This window comes from Cynocephalus volans, chromosome 7 (assembly GCF_027409185.1).
Source record: "Cynocephalus volans isolate mCynVol1 chromosome 7, mCynVol1.pri, whole genome shotgun sequence".
Taxonomy (NCBI): Eukaryota; Metazoa; Chordata; class Mammalia; order Dermoptera; family Cynocephalidae; genus Cynocephalus; species Cynocephalus volans.
The window spans coordinates 155,575,120-155,601,234 of NC_084466.1; the positions used below are offsets into that span (position 1 = coordinate 155,575,120).

The 26,115-nt window shown below is 46.7% G+C and overlaps 1 protein-coding gene across 1 annotated transcript in view; it reads right to left on the bottom strand.

The window, feature by feature from the left end:
* C7H10orf90 (chromosome 7 C10orf90 homolog) overlaps positions 1-26,115 on the bottom strand; it is a 223,576-nt gene that overhangs the window by 21,318 nt on the left and 176,143 nt on the right. The window contains 5 exon segments of the mRNA XM_063103500.1: positions 4,463-4,640; positions 6,688-6,872; positions 9,795-9,918; positions 9,920-10,023; positions 10,026-10,082. Of these exon segments, the coding sequence (XP_062959570.1) occupies positions 4,463-4,640; positions 6,688-6,872; positions 9,795-9,918; positions 9,920-10,023; positions 10,026-10,082 (648 nt within the window).

Below are 26,115 nucleotides of genomic sequence, written 5' to 3' on the forward strand. Positions count from 1 at the left end.
AAAAGAAGCAAGAGAAAAGTGTCAAGTCACATATAAGGGAGCCCCTATCAGACTAACAGCAGACTTCTCAAAAGAAACTCTACAAGCCAGAAGAAAATGGGATGATATACCCAAAATACTGAAAGAAAAAAACTGCCAACCAAGAGTACTACACCCAGCAAGGCTATCCTTCAGAAACAAGGGAAAAATAGTGTATTTTCCAGACAAACAAAAACTGCAAGAGTTCACCACCAAAAATAACCAGCCCTATACGAAATCCTCAAGGAAGTCCTACATCTGGAATCTGAAAAACAATAATCACTACTACTAATACACAAGAAAGAACAAAACTCACTGGTAGAACAAAAATGCAAGCAGGTAAGAGAAAGAAACTAAATTGTATTACCACAAAAAGCCAGAGTAACAATGTAATAATGTCCCTACTTCATTTCTGATTTTAGTAATTTTGCTATTCTCTCTTTCTTCTTGGGTAGTCTAGATACAAGTTTGCAAATTTTGTTGATCTTTCTAAAGCATCAACTTTTGGTTTTGTTGATTTTATCTATTGTGTTTTAATTCCCTATTTCATATATTTCTGTCATGATCTTTGTTATTTCCTACTTATATTTGCTTTTGGTTTAGTTTGCTCTACTTTTTCTATTGTCTTAAGGTAGAAGTTTACATTACTGATTTGAGATTTTTTTCTTATGTTTTAGGTGTTTACAAGTATATATTTTCCTCCAAGCACTGCATGAGCCCTGCACCCTATAAAGTTTGATATGTTGCGCTTTGATCTTTATCTCAAAGTACTCTCTAATTTCCCTGTGATGTTTCTTTTTACTCATTGTTAATTTAGGAGGGTGTTGATTAATTTCCACAAATTTGTGAGTTTTCTAAATTTCCTTCTGTTATTGTGGTCAGAGAACATATTTTCTATGATCTTAGTCTTTTTTTTAAAAAAAGAAACTTAAACAAATAAAAAAGTTCATGGAAAGATTTCCATTATCTTTCAATTCTATTTTTCCATGAACTTTTTAAAGTGTACTTGTGTTTATATTCTGTTTTATTGATTTTTTAATGCAATTTATGTTGTTAAACTTATATATTTAATTTCTGTGCTTGATTTCTTTTTATTAATTGGATTTGACTTGCTTAGAAATTAATTTGCCTTTGAAAAGTTTATTCATCTTCCTCTATTGAAATTAATTTGATATTTGTATGCTTTGGGAAGACTTTAGAGAGCTATTTCAAATAACTGTAGAGATTATAAAATGAAATATGTAAATTTTAATGATTTATAACTCCAGTTTTGTGAAAATTTGAAGCCCTACTTTCTACAGAGTATTTTATTATTCATCTATTATTCAATTTACGTATTTGTTATTTGAACAAATAAATGTGTATATCCTTAAAAAAAATTAAGCCTGCTCATTAAAAAATTTGGAAGATACTTAAAAGTAGAAAAAAAGAAAACAATTGATCCTCTACCTCTCAGAGTGACAGACCTGACAAATACTATGAACGTGACTTTTTTTTAACTTAAGAAAAGTTGTAATTTTTAAAAACATAATAAAATTCAGTCATAAATTTAAAAAAAAAGAATTCACTAGCCAACATGAAGCATAGCTGGTCCCTGATTCTTGCCCTCATCGTTCCTGCAAGTCCAGGGACTGGCTTTTCCCAGCACTGTCAGTGGTCGGAGCTCCCACCTGAGTCCCCCAGATCTGTTGCTGAGCCAAGCCTGCTCCACGATCCCTGATCAGAGGCAGCTACCCCAGCTCAGAAAGCAAATGTGAGTCTTCATTTTACCAGACGCCTTGATGCTGTAGCCAGAGCTCATCCATGCATATGATTTATTAACCAATTTAGCATGTAAGAAAAACATCTGCATTTTGCTTTTATCATCTTGCCAGCAGACAGGCTGAAGACAAGATGTGTGCTGTAGGCTTGGTTAATGAGGCCTTAAACACCCCTCTCACTTGCCCGAGCTCACACGAGCTCTGGTTTCAGAAGTTGTCTAATTGAACTGACCCAACACAAACAAACATGGAAGTAAAGCCCTCATCACCACATAAATACCGCAGGGACAAGCCGAATGCCGCAAAACCCGTGCTGGCCAAGTCCCACCGAGAGTGCTGCAGTCACCAGGACTGTTGGAATTTGGGGAATAAAAAGGAGCCTCGGTTATTTAAAACTATTGACCGGGTCTGATCATCTTTCATTATATAAAATTTTAAGATTTTCATTTAAAGGAATGTGAACATGTAAGGATATTTGTTTTGGGAGGAACACCACAGATAAAGGATGTGGTGACTGGGGCTGTGTCTCCCAGAAGGATGTGTTCAGATCCTAAACCTCCTGTACCTGCAAACGTGGCCTTACCTGGAAATAGGGTCTTTGCGATTAAAGTGAAGTCATACTGGATCAGGGTTCACTAATGACTAGTGTCTTTATGAGAAGAGGGAATTTGGACACAAAGACACATGAAAGGACATCACATAAAGACAGAGGCAGAAATTGGAGCAATGTGTCTACAAGCCAAGGATTGCCGGAAACCTCCAGAAGCTGGGAGAGAGGCCTGGAACAGATCCTCCCTCAGAGCCTCCAGAGGGAACCAATCCTGCCAACACCTTCATGTTGACCTGTGGACTCCAGAACTCTGAGAGAACAAATTTTTGTTCTTTTAAGCCTCCTTACTTGTGGTGATTTCCTAGAGCAGTCCCAGGAAACCAATACAGTTTTCCAAGGCCATGTCACTTCTGCTATTTGGGATGATGGTATTCCAGACCCCCTGTGGCCGGCAAAGCCAGGAGGTGCTGGCTGAGCAGAGGAGAGACCCAGCCCAGCCCCACACTGCACAGGTGCCCAGGTGCCTCTGGATCTCCATTTCTTCCTACACAAAGTGAAGGGACCTGGCTGGAAAGGAAGCCCCACAGGTGGCATTTTCTGTGAGTCCATGAATACGTTGAGCTCTAAAGTGGTGTCATTTTATAATTGCTGACCACAGATCCGGTAGCCTAACTGTTTTTATCAAGTGGTATCTTCAGACCCGTTGAGGCTGAGTGGCCCACCCAGCGTGGGCAGCACCGGCCGGCCCTCCCCAGGGCAGGCATAGGCACTGAAGGCCCCAGGGGACTCCTGGTTGTGGCTGGCATTCGGTCCTCACAGCCACTTGAGAAGTCTGCGCCTGAACCCAGCTACTCTTCATGGGGCCAGAGACTAAACAGGCCCCTAGAGAACACACTCGAACCAAGCCTATAACTGCCAACTGGCTCGAAAGGCTGGTTAGAGACACATTTCCAGTGGGGAACTCTTTGCACATCCACTTTGTTGATTTCCTTTCCTTACATACTGGAGAGTGTCGCGAGGAAGGAGCAGCGGGTGTTTTTCCAAACCCTCTGCTGCGAGAAGGATGCATCAAGCCCACCCTCACTGGAATCTTCTGACAACTCTCCCGGCTGTGCTTGGAGTGGGAGGAAGGAGACTCGGCCGCCATGGACCGTGAAGGTTAACAGGAATCCCATTACAGCACCCTTTTCCTCTGTCTCCCAGGCCCCCTTTATAAGATCTTAGTAATGTTTGCTAAGCTGCACTTTATTGAATATGGTTATTTTCCCAGAAGACTTTTAATCAGAATTGTTTTCATGATTTCACCTCCTGGGGGCCAAAACATTTTCCTAGGATGAAATATCTCATTCCTCTATCCAAAGGAATAAAATTAAGGTTACTTCAGGCCTCCAGATCTTAAGATTTGGGTTGGCACGCCATAAGTATGTGCTCCGATGTCCCCCATTCGTGCCCTCATCCCTTCCTGTTATTCTTGCTAGTTTAATGGTCTGTTTATAAGCTCTGTGCAGAAAGGACAGGGGTCAGCCTTGCTCCCGGTGGTATCCCCAGCTTGCAGCATGGTGCCTGGCCCCGAGAAGGCTCCCGGTAACTCCCTCCCCCAGGAGTGAATGAGTGCCCCCCCTCACAGGGTCGGCTTGACACTGGCCTCCCAGGGCTCAGAAAGCCAGCCATCCATTTTCTGAGCTCACAGCAGGAAAGGGGTTTCAAGATGACGAATGTTGATGTAGACAAGCTGGAGTCAACCTCTCACCCGAGATCTGTTTTGCAATCTATAAAGGGCAAAGGGGATCCCTTGCAAATATCTGTTAGGAGCCAAGAATTTGAACTAGCTACCCCGGCTGCTACAGTGGTGTGGCTTCTTTCCCAGCTGTAATGGTAAAGTTGTGTCCCAAGTTATTTCTGCTGAGTTCAATGCCCATATGCAATCTCTCAAAATGGGCTGGCTTCCAGAACAGGCTCTACGATGCTGAGGTTTGGCCACTGGGAGCCAATATGGTTCTGTGTACGTCAGGGGCATCACTTGGAAGCATCACTCCTGAGTGAAGGCCCCAGCCCTGAGGACCACTCTCTCCCCCCACCGCACCTCCTTTGCCACCTCCATCTTCTCCAGACCCCCCGAGCCCCCACGGCTTACCACTAAGAGGATGGGGGACGGTGAACTGCTTCTTGTTGGTGCGGACAGGAAGGAGGCTCTGCTTCTGCCCCAGGCTCTCCTTCCGCTGTTCTTTTCTCTGCTGGACCATGAGTTCTAGCTTTTTCAGCCGTTCTTGTGAGCGAGAAATGAACTGAGGCTTACGGACTTCCAGTGCTTCCTAATTGGAGCAAAGAAAATATTTTATTTTGAAGGGAAGTGACACAGAATGGCAGTGCATCAGTCCGATATGGCCAAGAAGTCGATTGAAAGTGCCACACTCAGAGACCAAAAGCCATGGTGCAAAAGCACATCAGGATTTTCTTCCACAAGCTCGTGTACAGAGGGTAACAGAAGCTCTTCCCTGCTGGTGATGACGGTGATGATGGTGATGCCAGGGGCCTTGGCAGTCAGTGCTGGCCTGCACCGAGGGCCCCTCTGTGACACAATGGACCAGTGACCAGCATGGAGGCTGTGAGCGCAAATGTCCACCCACTTGCCCTTCTACCTGGCAAGTCATTCATTTCCAACAGACCAAAATCTGAGCACCCTGCATTTGCACCCCAAGAGATGTGGCAGCAAAGGCTGAAGGGCGATGGGTCGCCTGCTTCTGCCAGGGGTTGGAAGACTTACGAAACCCAGACACAGATCATCCTCCCCGTGTGAAAAATGTGCCTTTTTAGGAGAACCCGTAACTGGCTAAAGGAGCAACTTCTCCTGGTAGAACGAACTGGGAGGAAATTTTGCCAACATGGAATGGTTCTATGAGCTCACAGAGCAGGTCAGAAGTCCCCATATGTCCACTGCAGCCTCATTTCTCCCACCTCTGTGCACTAAGCCACCCCACAGTCTATTGGAAAAGACTAACACCAATAATAACGTATTGCTCTGTGCCAGACAATGGCCAGGAGCCGTAGGTGTACTCAGTGTCTCTTGGAATCCCCACATCGATTCTGGAAGGCAGGTATATTTATTCCTATTTCATAAATGCAAACACTGAGGCTCCTTGTTGTTTGATTACATGGTGACCCCTCAGCTCTGCGAGTCCCACGCTTTTCCCACCCTGCCTTTTAATGTCTTAACTTGCTATTTCTTCATGTCTCTGCCCACATGGCTCCCCTGCCTATAGTACCTCCCACAGCCACACCCTCTCTCCCAGTCAGCCCTGTTGGATCTCCCTGGTCAGCCTGAGCATCGCGGTGGTCCACGGCCTGCCTCGTGCCAGAGTGATTCATGCATGTTTATCTCCGTGCTAGGCTGTGAGCTCCTGGGAGGCACAGGCCCCGTCTCATTGATTTCATATCTCTCACAGCCACTGCCCGAGTTCTGCACAAAGTAGGTGCTCCGCAAAGGCTCGCTGGGTGTGCTGCCATGGCAGAAACGTTCCTCTGCCCCATTCTTTCCCCAGCCCTCAGGGGAGCTCAGAGCCACCTGGTACTGGGCACCACAAGGCCCAGGTCACAGGGTGTGCTGAAGCTTTAGGAGAGTTCCAGGCCTGGAGAGACGGCCCCTGGGAACAGCCCAAGGACAGCCCTGTAGGCTCAGGCTGCCTTGGAGTCACCATGACCATTTCGCCCAGGACCCACTGAGGCCCCAGGGATGCAGGAGTCACCAAAGGAGCCACCTCCATGTCTGCAGGGAAGTTTACGACCAGGAAGGGAAGGCGTGGCTGGCCATGCCATACACGGTTGGCAGGGCCCTCTCTGAGATGGTTTGCCCTCCTTGTTTTTATATCTCTGTATTTTTTGTGTACATTTTTTACAGTATACACATCACTTCTACAACTGAGAAAAGATGCTTGCATATCCTTCAACTCATGACCTCGTGACTTTGGACAACTTCCTTAATCTTTCAAAACTCAATAGCCTCTTCTGAAAACCAGGTTTGTAGGGGTTCCTGCCTTCTGGGGGTCTTGCAAAGATTGAAGGTGCTGATGCCTACGAAGCGACCTGTGTCATGTCTGGGCACCTGTCATTGCTGTGATCATTGGCACTATTGATAGTATTTGATCCTCATTCTAACCTGGTGGAGTTATTATCACCTCCATCATGTAAACAATGAAACCGAGGCTCAGAAAGGTTGGAGGACCTCCCCAGAGAGTCACACGGCCACTAGCAAGGGAGTCGAATTCCCAGCCTCAGGGGCAGAAATGAAGACATGTGCCAACTGGCTCCCAGGGAAGGTCTCCCCTTGGCGGGAATCGAGCCAGGATGCCCAGAAGGCCTCACCTGCAAGGTCAAGGAGCCGGCAGGCGTTTGCCGAGGCTTAGAACCGTCTTCCGAAAGGCCAGGGGTCTCTGATCCCCCGGGGGCTGCTGGCGAGGGGGGCGCTGGAGAAGGCTCAGGTGTGGCAGGGTCCTCACTGTCCTTACGTTCCTGTATGTTAACCACCAAGTCACAGCATGTGTAATCTCCTAGGAGGGAAGATTGAGAATTCCATTAGACACAGAAGACAATTCTGAAAATAGAAACGCCAGTGGGTTATTAATGGTCCTTGTTAAGCCGACAAGATTATGCCTCATGTCAGGCCCTCCCGGCTGCCCTGGTCACAGGGAGGAACGTCACAGTCCACCAGGCTTCACAACTGACTGATTTCGCCGAGGCGGTGTTCCCTTGCTTCTGATGCCATTTCTCAAAAGGAAGTGAAACTTTTCTGTCCTGTGCTTCCTATTAAGCACGTCCTGTACAATTGTTACAGTTCAGTTGTTTGGGACGGTGTATTAATCTATCCGCGTTTGCTGCACTAACGGTGTAAGCACAGAGGAATGGTGTTCAATTATTTATCCCTCGCCTTCATTGGCCACCAGCTTTGCGTGAGTCATTGGAATGACTTCTCTCTCAAGCCTGGTTTTGACCTCTTCCTGGGACCGTTTTGACTTTCCTTTGTGGAAAAGATCAGGAAAGGATTGACTCACAGCACCTCGGGCAGGGCAGCCTCTGGGGTGCTGGAAGGGGATCGATAAGTGTTCACTGGCCCCAGCCTGGAACATAAGGACAGATCCATCAGTCCCTCCTTAGCCCAGTTCCCCTACGCTCCCCACGGCCCCTTGCCCACCCCACATGGCCTCACCAAATCACGGCAGCCGTGGGTTTCAGAGGATGAACCCCGAGATTCGTCCTGGCTCCTCACCCCACATGTTCTGCCCTCTCCACGAAGCCCCTCTGATTCCTCCACCTGGCCACCTCCCACCTCCAGGCTGAGTCCCAGCCTTCAGGGCTGAGACCCAGCCCTGCCTCTGCCCTGTTCCTGCAGGGGGGACCACACGCCACCCATTTGGCAGCCTTGGTTACTATGTGGGCTCGTAAGATGAGGTTTTAACCCACAAGCCTGTGACTCCCTGAGGGCTGGACCAAGTAGTATTCTCCTGTGTCTCTGCACAGTTCCAGGCTGGGTGCCGAAAAGGAGCTAGTTGTGTTGGGAGTGGAGAGGTGGCCATGGAGGCTTACCTGGCCATAGGATGCATCTCCACAGTGCCATGGATCTCCTATCTGAACCCTCTGCTACTGGTGGACCAGCTGTTCTACATACACTCAGAGCCACCCGTGTTCCCTACCACCTACCAGCCCAAGCTGAGCAGACTTCTCACGGCTTTTTCATGGGGGACATTCACCTCCCCCTGTCACCTTTATTCTCTACCAGCACCACACTCCTCAGTGGTTTTCAAGTCATTTTCTTTCACTTTCCTAAGCTCTTGTTCCTTCTGGAGGTTTTCCCTGTGTCTCCCCTCCCTGCCAGGCCTCATCACTAGCCCCCGGACCCCCCTCCTGTGGGGTGAACCCCACCTTCCCCACACCACCTCCATCTCCTTGCGAGCATTCTCTGACTGTGCACAGGGAAGCCCAGCTTCTCTGCATCCTCCTGCACCATCCTCCTCGTGACAAGCCCAGCCACCCCAGGGCCAGTCCTAATGCACCATCTTCTCTGCTCATCCAAAGATCTGTCTGCTAGATCCTGAATGCCTCTGCTCCTGAGGCCCCTCCTGCCCAGTGACACGCTCACTCTCTACTCCAGCGGGTTGGCAGCCCCCCAGCCTTGGCCCTGTCCCATCTGCTTTCCACATTGCTCAGGAGACAGTTTCCTTTAGAGCAAATTTAATTATGTCTCTTCCCCTTCAAGGGCTTGGCCCTGCCTTCAGTTCAAACTCCCTTCCCAGGTTTAGAAGGGTCTTCCAACCTAACCCGCATGACTCGTGCAGACCCACGCCAGCTCCCCACCTCCCATGAGCTCTGGCCCCCGGACCCCTGCAGCCCCCTTCAGCCACATCTTCCACGAGCTCCTTGCTCTGTGTTTGCATTTCCTTCGGCCTGCATGCACTTGGTCCTTCATCTGATTTTTAAACCTCTTGTCAACCTTTAAGTTCCTGCTCAAAATCATTTCCTGGGGGAAGGTGCCTCTGCCAGACCCTCCTCCAAGGGTCAGGGGTTGTCCTCAGCTTCCCAATAGCCCACCCCACACATGGTTATGCTGCTGACTGTCTCCTGCACTGGACTGAGAGCCTGGAGGGCAGGGAGCACCAAGCACAGTGCCCGGCATACAGTAGGTGATTAATAAGTGCTTCTCTGGTGGATTAATGAATGAAGAGCTAGGGATTAACTTGGATTCCAAATGACATTATTTTTTATCAATTACCATAACCATTTTAACTTTTACAACCTAAAGCTATATAATCTGGTGTTTTTCTTTCTGTCCTTTTCTATAAGTTCTTTGAGAAAATCTTTAGAGTGAGAGAAAATCTAAATTTTCCCACTAATATAACTGGACACCATAGGCCATTTTTCTATTCTATTCTTGTATTCTTTTGATATGTCATTGTTCACCGCACTATTTAGTAGTGGCCAACAGCTTGACTTCCAGAGAAATGATGACCCTGTTCTAATTCTTGGTCCCCTCCTCCATGAGAGACTGAGACCAGGACCTACCTTGTGGACACCATCAGGTCCAGTGTGCTCATGCTTGTTAAGTGTTAGGACATGTGGTGCTGCGCCCATCAGCCATGGTCCCTGCTGGTCAGTTACAGGGGACATGGTGACCCTGGTGGATCTGTTGCCTTCAGAACAGCCACACCAGTGTCCCTTCCTCAGCTAAGTCCAGGAGCCAGCCATGTGCCCGGCAAGACAAGGAACCCCTGACCCACGTGGGGCTGCCTTCCGGATGCTTGGGAGGTAGAAGGCCCACCATTTAAACCTGCTGACCCTGCCCCCTCTCTGCTGTCTGCATTGGGGAAAGGGAAGCTTTGTAAGGTGAGCCTACATGAACCAGGCCCGGGAAGATGCAGTGCTGCTTTCTATGTGAACATCCAGAAAGAATTGTCTCAACCCGCCACCTCGCGCCTTACCTTTGGGGACCTCTCTTTCTATCTGAACACCACTGTCTTCCTGTGGAGATGTGCACAAATCTTGTAAGGGGCAAAGAAACCCAGGCAAAGGGCTTCTGGGTTTCAGGAGGCTCTGATGTCGTCCCTTCTGTGGGCTCAGAAAGGTCGCTAGACCAACAGTCATCACCTGGAGAACTAGCCCCATCGGGAAGGAAATGTCTAATGGGCTTCTGTTCCACCGGGGGAGCAAAGTCACACGGGCTTTTCCTTGTTGCTTCTTGCTGCTTCCAGGAAATACTTTTGTTTCTACTAAAAATAAAATGAGAGTTGTGCTCAAATATGTGGCAAGCCCACATCTAATGGACTGACGTCTACTGCACACAGAGCTCCTGTGGGTCAGGCCTATGGGGCTGCCACTGTGGTTCAGGAGAATTGGCCATCAGAGCCCAGTGGCCACGTGCTCTTGAAACTTTCTGCATGCGATCGTCGTTCCTGGTAAGATTTCCCCCAAAGTTCACTTGGAGCTCCGTTTGCATGAGGGTACTTCAAAAGGTTCGTGGAAAGATTAGCATTATCTTTCAATTCCATTTTTCTACAGACTTTTTGAAGTGCCCTTGTGCACTACTGTCATGTATATGGCTCTAAAGAAACTGTGCTCAGTGGCACCCTTAGGGATTCGTATTACATTCTCTACAGTGAGCCATAGAGGGGGTGAGTTCACGCCTTGACCCTGCGCCAGAGCACCTGGGTTCAAATCTCACCTCCACCACATTTAAGCTATCTAGCCTCATCTAGAAAACTGAGGTGAGGTGATAATATAATGAATTAACAATATAAAATATTATCAATTAAATTTATTATTAGATCATTTAGTTTTGCATAATAAAATTTTATATTTTTAGTATAATTTACCTGATTATATTTTATATAAAAATAATGTGAGTATTGTTTATATTATTAATATAAATATCTAATGTTAAAATTGAGGTAATAATAAAATAATAAGCCATGTACAGTACCTGATACACAGTAAGCATTTAATGAATGTTAGTTATTGTTACTAATGCACACTATCACTGTTACCGCTGATGCCAAGCTATGTACGATGGCAAGTACAGAGGTAAGAAACAGCTTAGCAGGTCAGTATGCACAGCTCTGACAAAGCCGTGAATCGAAAGATGGGTACAACGTGCTGCTTGTTTCCACACTGTCATGTCAGATACCTAGAAACCACCTTATGCCCATCCATGGGGGACTGGTTAAATAAGTTACGTACATCACTTAAAAAGAACGAGGCAGATGCTCTTGTTAGATGTGAAATGTCTCTAGGATACATTATTAAGAGAACAAAGCAAAATGCAGGATCGTGTGTTGTGTCCTCTTCCCCAGAAATGCTTATTGACTCTGAATATCTCTGCAAGGACCCAGAAGACTTGGGAAAGAGTTGCTTTGGCCGAGAGCAATGCCAGGCTAGGAACTGAGAGTAGAAGAGAGACTTTCTTTTCACTGACTGTTTTATACTCTGATATTTTTTAAAACTGTTTTCTTCTGGAATACTCTATAAATTTTTTTTTAAGTCACTTGTTTGAAATAAGGCAGGGACGCTTCACCAATTGCCTCCCTACCTGCCCCCCCCCCCACGTTGCCACCTGCTGATACTGGGCAAGGGAAACATCCCCACCTGGGGCAAGAGGGCCATTGCTGTTGGTGGGATTGCCTCCCAGCCTTCCTGTTTGTTGGGGCAGAAAAAAAATGTTGTGAACCACTGGAATAATGAAAGTTGTTAGAAGGCTCTTGCTGTATTTTCTCAAAGTGTCTTACACACACACAAAATGAGTCCATGGCTACCTGGCTCTGAGGATAACACCCTTCTCTCTCAACAGTTCTCAGATGTCTGCAACATGTCCCAGCCCCTCTAATCCCGAGTCTCTGGCATCCCAGCCAATGAGAACAGGGTGAGTGTGGCTGTGGGTGAGGTCAGGCCACGCAGTGCAGGGAAAGAACAGACTTTAGGGTGAGAGGATCCCCCAAAGTGCTTTCCTGGCTCTGGGATCCAGCAGCTTTGCAGCTATCAATTTCTTTATTCATCAAAGGGGTAATCCCAGATTTCCATGTTCTTACAAACAAACGAAATGTAAGTAAAGTACTGACTGCATCCCAGGGCTTGGTACATAAGAAGTACTAAAAAAATGGCAGTTGTTTTTAGCCCCTGTCATTTGGACAGGAAATTTGTCCACCTATTGTAAAGTTATGGTTTGTTACAGAAAAATCTTTCCAAACTTTTGTTTATTTCAAAAATCATCAATTCTGTTTAAGTATTAAAAAATCATAGGCAGAAAAACTAAAATACTCATTTCTTTCAACACTGCTTCCTTTTATTAGAAGCTCTCCTAAAGAATCAAAGCAAGGGCCGACCCCGTGGTTCACTCGGGAGAGTGCAGCACTGGGAGAGTGCAGCGCTGGGAGCGCAGCAGAGCTCCCGCCGCGGGTTTGGATCCTATATAGGGATGGCCTGTTCGCTCACTGGCTGAGCACCGTCACAAAAAAGGACAAAAAAAAAAAAAAAGAATCAAAGCAAAATTAGTTATCAGTGATGCAGTCTTAATCTGCCAGGTAATATAGATTCATCCCGGTGTTAGTTTCTTTAAATTAATGCATTTATTTATAGACTCATGGAGATCTAGCTACCTATCCATCTATATTTTCATCTATCTATTATTTTTCTTTTCATCTGTCTATCTATCTGGTTTATTGTAAATTCTTAAGTGAATGATTCTGTGTAAGTCAGATGTTCCACTTGTGACTTGAAATAGTTAAAACAACCTTTACAAGGCAGAATGCAGTTGGTGTACTGGAGAAAAGAAAAATATGCAGCCAAAGGATTTTTCTGACTACGTATTGATCAGGTCTTTTTTTGTGGATTCTGGAATGTGCAAACATCAAGCATAAAATCATCCTCGGGGGCTTTTGCAGGGCAAGGCAGCATGCTGGCCTCTTCTTCCCACACACTGTGCATGCAGGGTGGGCTTAGAGTTCTCTGTTCATGCCCCACATTTTAAACTACAGCACTCCAGTGGAGACCCATCGCCACCGCAGGCTCTGCCTGTCTTAAGGGAAGCAGGAAAAGAAGCCGCCTATGCCAGGCAATTCTATTTCTTGGACTGCAGCTCAAAGCCTCTTTCCTGAGTCTGATCCACGATGGGGCTGGGGCACCACAAATTTCCTACAAATAGTAACATTCCCTATGTTCCCTTTTCTGAAATGCGTTACCCTATTGGTTGATATTACATAGCTTATCTATCCAGCAAACTCACCTACCCCAGAACTGAGCTATGCACTAGGAAGTAAACAAAATTCAACAGAAAGATTCTGCCCAACAGTCATCAATGCCTCCCACTGAACCCATATCCTTGACTCACAGAAGAGCCCCTTGGACCATTATGCAGTGCCTGTTTATACTTTTCTCAAGCTCGTTTTCATTGCGAAGTGCATTATAGTTACTATTTGAAGATTAAACAGAGCAACAATAAAGCTACCACCAGACACAACCACTCACCTGAACTGGCCTTACTCCATTCATGGCTTTTGTCTACAATTTACCTACCTGTTAGGTTTCCATAACCAATATATTTTCTTCTTCTTCTTCTTTTTTTTTTTTTTTTTTTTGGTGGCTGGGCGGCACAGGGAAATAAATCCTTGACCTTGGTGTTGCAAGGTGGTGCTCTACCCAACTGAGCTAACCAGGCAGCCCTGCTATCAATGTATTTGCAATACCAAAAATATGGATAGCAAGCTCAAAGCTAGCTGTTTTAAGGTAAGAACATCATTGCATCTATTAGACAAAAGCTTCCAGGACAGAGTTCAGTGGATTGGCTGGCCATAGCTACCCTGAGTGTTTATGGGATGTGATTCTGGGGAAGAAAGTGGCAAGCCATGCAGGAGTCCTGTGCACAGGGGGCTGACCGCTGCTGGCATTGGGCAGGGCAGGCGTGTGACAGGCAGGCTGGCTGCCAGAAAGAGGGGCGGGGGAGGAATCGCGGGCTGCTCTGGATCTTCTGGTCCTGATCTCACCATGCTCAACTGCAGGCCTTAGGGTCAGGTGACGCAGGGCACTCTCTGCAGTGAGAGGTGGGCCCCGAGCCGACCCAAGCAGGGCAGGGGAAGGCGCGTAGTTTCGAGGACCTTACCAGCCCGTCATCAAGACCAGCTGAGAAGAAGCATGAGTCTGGGGCAGGGGAGGGCACCAGCAGCCCCTGCAGACCCTTAGTACAAAATGAGGAAAAGGTGTCCCTTCCTCAAGATACTTCACTTCCACTGGCCAGGAAATGTCATCATAAATCAATTTGATTTAAAAAGATATTTTACTGCTTTCTTTCAAATATTACACAAATATTTCCTGTTCTCAGATAAGCCTGTATTGAGCCACTGCCCCTGATGGGCACACAATTCTAATTAATAACTGGGGCAATTTGGTTCACAGCAGAAAACTGGAACATGAGCGTGGTTGCTAGGGAGAGGGGCCCACACCGCAGCTAGACTCTGCCAGTCAAATCCCAAAGGAAAAGCAAGAAAACCATGCAAAGCATCACACAAGCTGCGAGAACAGCTCTCCGGGGGCATTCAATAGCCCAAGGCAGGTAAAGGACACCTAGAACCCATTCTAGAATCATTCATATTCACATTAGTTTAAATTGTGTTAAAGGCGTTTTGGTGTTGAAGATGAAACTTCCCCTCTCTAGAACATTCGTCCAGGAAGAGGAAGATGCTCGCTGAAGGTTTGGGTCTCAGCTCTGTGAAGCTTCCTGCCTTCTTAACGGAACCTTCAGTCAACTAGTCAACCAAAGAGACATTTCTGAACGAATCTAAGACATTTCCCCGCAGGTTGTTGATGTTTCTGGCGGTAATGTTTTCTTCTCTCAAAATCTGGACCATCTAACACTGCCTGTGTCTTAGAAACACAGTGACTGAGGGTTATGTAGATGTCTCTGGACCATCAACATATGAAGTCAACTGCAGAGTGGGCCTCAGGATCTCCTTAAGAGCCTAACATCACAGGCCACGCCCCTCACTCCTTTTTAAGGCTCCTGTGTCTGCATTTGATAGACAGCTCGCCTCTCTTACCTCCCTCCCTCACCTGTGGGTTTTCCTCTAGCAAATCCCATAACTACAGTATCTAACTGGAAATCAAGTAAGTGAGCTTGGTAGGAGAGGCGTCGGTCAGATGGACAGCCACTCTGAATCAGGGCCTCCCTTGCTCTTGGCAGGACTCTGCTGTCCCCTCTTTCGGCACTGGGAAAGGAGAGCCTGCTGCAGAGGGGGGAGGTGGGCATCTTCTGCACGATGCTTGCTAATTTGTGGACACAGAGGCCACAGAAGAGGAAGGAAGAGGCAGGGACGACGGTGCTGAGTAAGCGCATAACTTCTCTAGTGCGTGTCACTTGCTTTATTCCTCTCCTTTCAGAGGAGAGAGAAAACCTCAAACTACCCCCAGCTACAATACTCGAAAGGTGAAATGAAAGCAGAGTTAGTCGGTGGCCTCTTGAAAAACAATTCAGAGAGAAAACAAAGAATGAGCCTTTTACATGGACAAGACTGATAGATATTTTCTCTGCTTTTTTACTAGTTGAGGCTTCTGGCTGCAGGTTAAAACTTCATTTCCTCATGTGGAAATGGGTCTCCATCTGGTACATCTGCATCTTTCCCCATCCAGACTTCTGCTTAAAATCAACTGGTAATTGTTTCAGCATATTTCTGTTCAGTTTCTGTGTAGTGACGCTGCAGCCCAGGAAGAGTCAGAAAAGCGGGAGGTGGGCAGGAGAGGGGATAAGCAGCTCTGGCGAGAGGACTGGGAGTAGGAAGCTGTGTCCCCACGAAGTCCCAAAGACAATGCACATGGCCAAAGCTGAACTGGAGCTGGTGCCACTGGGATGGAGGAAGAGACAGCACCAAGGGGGAAGAGCCAACAGAAAATCAGCCAGCAAGGATGAAGGGGCATCCAGCGACAGAGGGCCCAGGCCAGGGGGAGCTCCAAGGAGCAAGCTCTTTCCTTTGCAGGAAGCGAGACTTCCTGAAAATGCCAGCCCTTCCCAGACAGTAAACAGGTATCTCCTGCCATAGACCATTAGAATCTTTTCTCCCTGAAGAAGCAGATCTAAGTAGGGAGAGAGGCTAATGACCAAGAAATAAGACTGGCTGGTAAAAGGTGATCTAGGAAAGAAGCCTCCACTGGAAGCCAGGGCGGATGGTTGGGATGCAGAATGTTTGGTAAAATGTCAGTATGGTGTGAGGACACAAGTATGCAAGTCCAGTGATCAGAAGTGCTCTGTGTATTCAGAGAAAAAGGGGGGGGAGGGGGAACCAGTATATTCATAATTATTGCTCTAGGGTCAAGCGTGGGGAACTGTGAGTGCAGCTCCAATTTACATTGAAGGCTCACACATGCAGTTGCTGCAAAGTAGGAATTTATTACCCCTTCCCCCTGAGAATATCAAGGAAGGACACTGGAGAAGTAGCCAGAACTGTTTTTTCAATAATCTTAGAGGTCTTCAAGTTGATGAACAGAAGTCTTAAACACACAAAATGTATTTGGAAGGAAGAAATAAAGTGCGTGCACACACGCGTGCATGTCTGTCTGCTTCCTAATGACAGGATAACCTCGCCTACACTGCAAATGATGATCAAGAGACAGAAGTTCCAGGTAATTATTAGATCCCATCTCTCTTCCTTCCACTCAGGAAGCAGAGTCCCAGATTATTGGTTTTCCCATAATCCTTTACCCCAAAGCGTGACTCAGATTCCTGAAGCACGCAAAAAAAGAAAGTCTGAAGCTTTCCTCAAAACTTGTTGCTGACGTTTCCAAAAGCGACCATTTGAGGTGATGATTATTTTTCATTAAGACATATTACCATTAAACACCTTTTTCTAAATCATGAAAACAATAAATGATCACTGTCAAAAAATTTGAATGATAAAAAGTATAAAAAATTAAAATACATTCTGACACTCCCCAAATGCTCACAGTGGTTGTCTCTGGGAAGTATAGCTTATTGCTGCGCATTAGGACATGACTTTCTTTCCTTCATTCTTCCATTTTTGTTTTGGATATAGCTAATAGCTAAGCAGGACCCCCTCTTCCGTGCCTGGTGATACCCACAAGCACAGGTTCATCAACCTGCGATGCTCGGGAACTGGGGGGAGGGGGATGACTGTGGCTCTTTCCATACTGCCTGACAATGCCGGCACGATTTCAACCTTTTGCTTTTCCTGGGTGCTCTGACACCCAGGAAAATATGTTAAAGATAGGTAAAAAAAAAAAAAAAAAAATCAAGCTGACCTGCCGGGTGTCAAAGAGAACAGCAGAGGTCAAGGCTCCTACAGTATGAACATGTCTGCTCAGGGCCAGACCCTCATCCCAGAATCACTGGGTGAGTGTGTTTGTGTGCACGTGTGTGCGTGTGTGCGTGCGTGCGTGTATTTGAAAAAGGGGTGTGGCTTCCATTTCAGACATTTATCTCATTACCCTCATCAGAGTTCTTAGTACTCCAGGGAAGGATAACCAAGGTTATTGTGGGTCTCTCTTGCTCTCTCAAAGAAATTTCTTTACCTCTTTATCATCGATTCCATAACTATTTATTGAGTACCTACTATATGCCAGGCACTGGTCTAGGTCACTTGGGATGCTGCAGTGGAAAACAAAATTCCTACCCTCATGCCTCCTACCACCAATGACCAACATCTCCACTTCAAGTCCCCTCCTATAACCAATGACCATCACTGCCACTCCAGCTCACCACTCCTACCACCAATGACTATCACTGCCACTTCAAGCCCCGTCCCATAACCAGTGGCCATCACCTCACTCCAGCCCACCACTACCACCACAACCTGTTATGTATCTGCACCTGGAGCTGCTTTACCTCTGAACTAGTAAATTAAAACCTTCTACTCTCTGCTTACATCCACTAACTCTTCTGGCTCACAGAATGCTACTTTGTCCATGTCTTTTAGTCAACATCACTGAGACTTGAAGTCTAAACTCTCTCTGTGGCAGACAGTTCTGGTTGTCTGCCCAATATCCATTCTTGGGTTTTTTTGTTGGTTTTTTTCTGTGTTTTTTTTTTTACTTAAAAACTTCTCATTTTGTTCAAGATGGCGATGGGTGTCATGGGCATGTGAGATATAAGCAGAACTCCTTTGGGAGAAGTAAGAAGGTCTTGAGAGGGGATGGACCAACTGGTATTCTGTGTGGGTGTGGGTGTGTTGGCTGGAGCAGAGAAGCAGAGGCTTGGACTCCTGATGACTCTGTGGGTCGGCCACACATGCCCCAGACTGCCCACCACTGGATTTCTTTCATTCTCTCTTATATTTTTAATTCACTGGTTTTTGAGTGTCCAGTTAGTCAAAGCTAAACACAATTCCTAATTGATCTGTCAAGGCATGGGTCAAGATTCTTGGCAGCATACGTCAGAATCACATGGCAGGTTTGTTAAAACTCAGACTGCTGAGCCCACCCTGAGTTTCTAATGCAGTAGATCCAAGCTCCAAGAGATGCAGATGCTGCTGTTGCAGGAACCACACTCTGAGAACCACCAGCTTGGGTTTATATTGTAGTTAGGAAACAAAGAACAAAAGCAAACAAATTTCAGTGGCTCAGTGCCTTGCTATTAAAAATGTTGTCTGCAAACCAGCAGCACTAACACCCAGGAACGTGTCAGTGACACAGATGCCCAGACCCACCTAGACCTGAATCAGAATCTACCTTGTGGCCAATTCCCAGCAGCTCACACACACAAGTCTGAGGAGCAGCCCAAGTTACAGGAGCTATGCAGGCCCCAGGGACTCTGCTCATCACTGTCACTTGGGAAGGCCAAGGGGGGCTCCATCGGACATCTGCTCCATGACCACAGTGACTGGGGAAGGACCACAGACGAACTGCACTGGGCCATCCAGGCTCCACTCACAAGAGACTTGCATCGTTCAGAATTTCATTGGCCCAAGCACGAGTGTCAAAGACAGAGGGCATGCAATCCCGCCACGTGCCCACAGGGGGCACAAGACTGCCACAGTCTGCCTGGCTTTCCTGTGTCTCCTGTCCCTTCAGCTGCTCTCAGACCAGGGGCTACGTAAGATTGAAAAGGTGGAAGTACAAATGTAACCACTGGAACAAAAACACAAACCTTCTCAAATACGAAAAGAAAAAGTATAAGTAAAGAAGTAAAGACTACATAACTTGGGAGAGAAAAATATAGCAAATACGACAAAATACTAGTAATTATAAAATGGTAACAATGTTGACAATAAACATCAGTCATACCACAGTGTGTCTTGTACAACAAGGGTACTTTGGCAATGCCTGACAAAACCACACACGCACACATCCTTCCACCTGGCAACCCCCTGCTGGGAAGCCTCTCTGGTGGGCTTGCAGGATAAGCTGCAGACCTCACCTGGCACCCTCCCCACATTTGCCTGTGACCTCCTGCAGCAAGCAAGCCAAGGGCTAGCAGCACAGATCTAAGGACGAGGGTCAGGCCCATCAGGAATAACAGTCCTACCATAGAGTGAATGGATGTCTTTTTGATTTGCATTTGGGAAGAACAGGGTGGTTTCTCCAAACGCCATTCTGACTCCAGCACTGAGCTGAGGAAGTTGTCACCTGTTCTGAACAGTCCAAAACACCCAACAATGAATAAATCCAACATGTGGGAGCTGGCTACAGAGCCAGCAGGGTCTTCTAGCTAAAGAATGTGGTCAAAGTGACATAGAAAAGACTATTTTGAAAGCCAAAAGGCAGCAAAACACAAAACATCTTGAAGGAGACTAAAACTTCCAAGCAGTTAAGGGAGGGCTCCTGCTATCCTGGTGAGTGGAGGTTTATGGAGACTAGACTAAGGCCTTAAGCATCCCTCAGGTGATGTCAATGCTCAGGCCTACGCCCCTGGGTGGTCCACACTCAGGTGGATCTTGGCGTTCCTAATCCTGACCTTCCTGCACTTCAGAACGACCCCACACCCTCCCACACTCTGATGCTGACTGTCAGCCCGTCAGCGGACCAGCACCAGCCTCCGCCTCGCCACGAGGCTGCCTTCAGCACCTGCAGAGTCGACATTCTTATTTGCACAACTGTTTCCTGGCAATAGTTCAAACACAGACAACATGTCCCGTCTTTATAAAAATGAGTGGCAAATGGGCAAATGTGTGTGCTTGGCAAAACTGAGTAATTAAAACTAAGATGAAGATGGAACCCATCAGGTGCTGGAAGAAGCAAATCTTTAACCTTAATTCATGGTCAGGGGACTTAAGCCAGAAACTGGTTGATTTCGTGCTGAGGTCTGAAGGAAACGGACAAAACTAAAAAGCCAATTTGAAATGCTAAATATATACGACCAAAGACTGGGCCTAAAATGTGCGATACGAAATTAGGGGTTTTATAATACTGTTGAGGTTTCCAATCGCAGAATCCCCTTTCTGATATATTTTTTGATACAGATTCAACTTCCACACGTGTTTGCAGGACACCGGCTGTAAGGAATCCCCAGTGTGGGTGCTCTGTGGGGGCTGGGGCCAGGAGAAGACACCCACCTGATGCACAATACCCCACCCGACACAGTCCCCCCACTTCCTGCCTTCCTAGGTCAGGCCTATTCTTCCCTCCAACACGTCAGACCCTCATTTTCATTACAAGATCTGGAAACCCCATTTGGGGAAGATATAAATACCTCAGAGGATTCCAAGTCAGAAAAGGAAGCAAATTCCAAGGCTGCAGGGTTCCCGTGGAAAAGACCCAGCATCCCGCTTCTCAGCACTGTCGCGGCCGCTGGAAGCACTTCCCCGCCTGGCTGACATCACTTTTCTGGCCTTCCCAGACACTTTCTACAAACCTCAATCATGTCAGCCCAAACTCGGCTGGAAACATGTGGCCCTGTGTGCATCTTCTTCTAAGAATGTGGCGCCCTTTGAAGAACTATTTTTGACAATCAGAATTGGAGACGTTCCCTAGGGCCTCTAAAGAAAAGCACATGCCACATGAAAATAGCAACTAAGAATAAATCAAATGACACAAGGAGGCTGAGTCAGCTCAGGCCAGGCCGCAGTCAGGACACAAGAAAGGAGACACTGACACCGGCTGGTTTTCTCTGCCATCGTCTCCTGTGACAACGAGGCTTAGACATATAATGTCCTTTCATGGCCCGTTCCCTCTCCAAGTGACCATCATTTCCCAATGAAATGAACACCTGGTGTGGTACCAGATGAACGCTCTGCTTTCTAATTACTCCCGTTTAATGTGGACTTCCTGAGTTATTTCTCCTCTCTGAGAGTAATTCATAAGAAACAAAACATATTTTGTTAATGGGTTTGTCCCATGAGACCACTTAGATACATAAAAATGGAAATATGTTTAACTGTTTCTTAAAAGCTACCATGAATATTTGTATCTAGTAAAAGCATTTTCCTTACGTCCTAAGAAGGGGAGGGATTTCCTTGTGAAAATAAACGTATCATCATCTTATTGAAAAAAATCATCATTTTGGAGAAATGTGGAGAAGGCAAAATCGTTAAGAAGTACAAGTTTCTTCTGAACCAATGTCGAATATGCACATCTGGGGAAAGGAGAGAGGCCTCGTGGACTTTTATTCTTGCTAGCTGTCTAACGATGGCTAAGAGAGGAAATAACTTCCTTCTGACATTTTTAAATGCTCAGTTAATACTCACAACTGAATGTTGTTTTATATAAACTTGCACCATGGCAGTGAATTATGCATAATGACTGTAGGATGTACACTTTTCCCCCCCATACCAAGGTGCCCCTCCCCACATTTTTGGTAAGAATATTCAACAATTTCATAACAGTAGGAAGAAACAGTTGATGGGTTTTCATTGGGCTTTTAAACCTCTGAATACCCCAATCGTTTTCCCAAAAGCTTCTCTTAAGAAGATGTCTACCACATTTCACACCCACTGGGTCTACCCCACCCCTGCTGTACTTCGAGCCATCTTTGTTTCCTACCTTGATGCCTTTCAAAGAAATCTTTTGGGTCAGGGACTAGAGTAAGGACAGCCCCCTTTAAAAAGTGAGTTTTCAAGTAGCTGGTCCTTAGGTTGCATTGGTGCTTGTTGATTTGTTTAAGGAAAAAATTTAAATGGTCATTGTTGACATTTTATATGTTAGTATTAGGGGGTACAAAGGAACACTTTGTACTATTTTTGCTTTATTTCTATAAGCCTAAACTTAGTTTAAACTGAAACATTTTTTAAAATGGTCATTTGTGGGCTGAGCCCGTGGCGCACTCGGGAGAGTGTGGCGCTGGGAGCGCAGCGACGCTCCCGCCGCGGGTTTGGATCCTATATGGGAATGGCTGGTGCACTCACTGGCTGAGTGCCGGTCACGAAAAAGACAAAAATAAAATAAAATAAAATGAAACGGTCATTTGTGATAGGTTAAAAAAGTTCCTCATACAGCAGCAGTCTTTCATGGAGTTGAAAGTCACTTCTCAGGAATTCCATGTATGACTGACTCTCTCTGCATCTGTTAACACACCAGGAATGGCACAAACATATTTGTAAAATCCTGCGCTCTATTTGTTAAAACACCCAGGTGCATCTCAGCATGGTTTACAGTTTCTGTGCACCTGTTGGTGAGCAGAGACAGATCACCAGCGACTCAGAAGCCCACCGTGGCTTCCGTTGATCCCCCATGCACCTGCCAGTCCCACAACATGAAATCTCCCAGGATGACTGAGTTTGCAACATGACTTCATTTCAGAAAGTCAGAAGGTGCTGGAAAGAACATGGAATACAAGCCTAGAGATCTGGGATCTGCTCCCACCTGGTTCTGCCTCGCATTGACTGTGTGGCTCTACACAAGTCATCCAACTCACGTGGTCTCAAGTTACCCATCCACACAAAAGGTTAATAACCATCCTGCTCCATGAGGACGGAAAGGAGCCATATGAAAACTCTAAAAGAATAATGTACTGTACAAAGATGAGCTTTCAGAAAAATTACCCATCCCTAAGAGGGCCCATATCTGAGGCACCACTTTAAAAATATGATCCTTAAATGATATGGATAGACTTGGTCTTTTATTCCAAATCTACGAAAAAATATAGACACAAGAAGACACAGAGAGGCCAAAAGATCATTTGCTAAATCTTTGACCCATGTCTCACCTGTGTCCAAAGACTGCTATTTCCTGCCCATTTTGCCAGGCTCACTGGATGGAGGCCAGATGAAGGTCAATGTGGGTTACGGGTGTGACCATCTTACGTGGTGGGATAAGAGCTGTCCTTTGGCGAGGGCTGACAGAGCCATCTTCCTGATCCTGGGAGGAGCTCTGGTGGAGGGGTTCTGCTGTCCAACCCCCTGACCCTGTCGCCTGGGGAGCAGGTGAGAGAGTGGACTATGGAGCTCCCTGCAGAAGCTGGAGGAGATCTGAGACTCTTGGGGGAACTCTGAATGCAAAAGCCCGGCTGCGGCAGGGACAGCAACAGCCTCTGCCCCCCTGCACCCTTCCCTGCTGGGACACACTGACGCTTCTCACCTTCAGAGATGTCCCTAAGCACTTCGGTCACATTCATCTGGACACGTCTATTTGCACTAGGGCAGGGAAGGAGAAGTGGAGCCTGCAGTGGGATCTGCGCCAAATCTCCACCCGACCCCAGGCCCTGGGGAGCAAACAACACAGCTGTCCCAGGTCAGCAGTGGAGATCAACATCGGGACCCTCCGTATCAAGGCTGCAAGCACCGACGGAACGTCTGTGCCTTACTCCAGGGTGGGTAGCCCTGCTGAGGGGCCCTCCATGGAACTGGGGCTCACGTATATGCTGGGGAGTAGAAATACCAGTTACACTACTTTCTCAGAAATATCCAGTTGATAGGACAAGCTGTCAGGTACCACAGTCATACCCTGGAGTTGGGGAGGAAAATGAACCAGCAGATTGAGTCCAGAATGTGTGGGGTCCCAGTGGCCCTGCAGAGCCCACTCTGCCAGAGCTGAAGGGTGAAGGGCTGGGCAAGAGAAGGCAGCCGGACTCTGAGCTCTGAAGAGACCCTGATCTTCAATCCCAACTCATCCTGAGTGGGGGTCTGACTTGGGCAGGGCTCACCCCCACACGACAGAGCTGATGAGGAGCACGCACGAGGCCCTGGCACCGGCCTGTGTGATCTAGACACTGGGGGATGGTTCTTTTCCTCCATGAAGGAGCCTTTCTCCCATTAATGCTAATGGGAGTCATGTGCTGAACCGAAGGCATTTCGTGTTCCAGATTTTCTAAAAATAAGATGTGGAGAAGGAAAACACATGTATTGTTTCTATTTGGGATTGCCAAAACACAAACAAGAAGGGACCCGAGGGATCTACTGCGCTGGAGATCCAGATCCTTCTCGATTATAGCAGCAGATAGGTTACTTGTCATTAAACAGGTTTAGATGGGGAAAATGTGAAATCCTGCTCAATTTATCACACGAACACAGTCTAAGTAGTGCCCTTTCTACCGCTTCAAAAATGCATCTCGTCTTTTCTTTGATGACTAGGATACCGAGAGGTTTCATTGGCTGGTAGGGTCCTACGTGACGGTTCAGAAGAAGATCTGCATTCCAGGAAAGTTCACTGTAAAGAAAATTTCTAAAAAGAGAATTTTCTTTTTCTAATGACTTTCATTATTCACATGTGATTATGTATGACAAGGACTAAAAAAAAAGCCTCTTGGATATAATAAATCACATTAAGTAACACAAACATCCCAAGTCTAACCATGTTTAAGGAAAAAGTGACAGAAGGTTAATACCTTTCAAAATACTAACGACACTGAGGGCCGAACTCAAAACGTCACTAAGTAACAACGAAAATGAACTTGTGCTCTGCCTTGTCTCACGTGCATGTAGTAACTTCTGAATTTGGCAAAATGTGCTCAGTCTCCCACTGGCTTTCGCGTTCTGATTTTCCATGTAGGACTGTTCCACGGTCTAGGGTGCTCTCCTGTTCCTTGGATTTGCAGGTGCCTTTAAACAGGGCCACACCTCCACACACAAGCTGGCCATTGCTTGGGAACTTTTAGGCACATCCAGTCTCTGCCTGGCCCTGAAGGTTGTCCCCAGCGACCCTCGGATCTGCAAATGATTAGGTGGGGCCTGTGCTCACCGTCACGTTCCTTAATGCAATGACTTATTTACCTCCAAATCCAGGGTTACCTCTATTCCTCTGTTCCCTCCGCTACGCATGGCATCCATGGGCAAGTCCTGTGACTCTGCCTAACTAACGTGCACCACCCACCCTGCCTGTCACCTCCCGCAGCACACACCTGGCTCCCTCTCTCACTCTGCTGACTTCCCTGCGTCACCTGAGGTCTTGAGAAAAAGTCAGGTCATGATAGTCCTCTGCTTAGATCTCTCTGATGGCTTTCCCTCCCACCTAAAGTAAGTCACAAACTCCTCCTGATGTGATCTGGCCCCTGCCCCTCCTGAGCTCAGGCAGCCCCTCTGCTGTCCTCCACTCTCCACTCCCCTGGCCTTGGTCTTGTCCCGTGACTGTGTCAGCTCTGTGCTGGTGTCACGTCAGGTCTTTTCACCAGCTGTTCCCTCAATCTAAAATGCTCATCGTCCTTTTCACTGTCACAGGAAGGCTTCTTATCATGAAGACCTTGGCTGAAATGTCACTTAATCAGAGAAGTCTTCCCTGGCCACCCCTTCTAGAGGAGACAACAAGTAACCAACACAATCACATGAGCTGATTCCAGTGCTCTGCAAAAGCTATTACTCCTCGAAATTTCTCACACTGAAGCGATTATTTGTTGTCCATCTCTATCCAGTCACTAGCAAGTCCCACGAGAGTAGGGACCTTGCTTTGCTTAGTGCAGTGCCTGACACCTGGATGACACCTGGCACTGTCAAGGGCCTCACATCATCATTTAACTGATAGCTCATGTCTTCAGCAAGGGCCTTTCACCCATAAGGAGCTCAAGTAACATCCTGAAGACTCACTTGCCTATAAGTTAATAGGAGAAAACCAAGAGATACAGAATCCCCACCCAGAAGCTCATCAGGGGAATTTCGAAAGTCTCTTAGAGGTACACATTAATTCAATAACTTGAAAGTATCTTTTAGGTACCTCCTATGTCATTCAACCTGTTATGAGCTGGGGATATGATGGGGAGCAAGGAGACATGGCTACTGCCCCCAAAGAGTGGGCAAGTTTGGAAATTTGTGACAGAAGGAGAGATGCCATCAACTTGGAGATAATTCCATCCTCACGATGATAAAAGTGCATTATTCTAGAGGAGCCTGGGTTCTCTCAATTTCAATGGCTTCAAGGAAAGGAAAAATCGTTTTGAGGTTAAGTCTACAT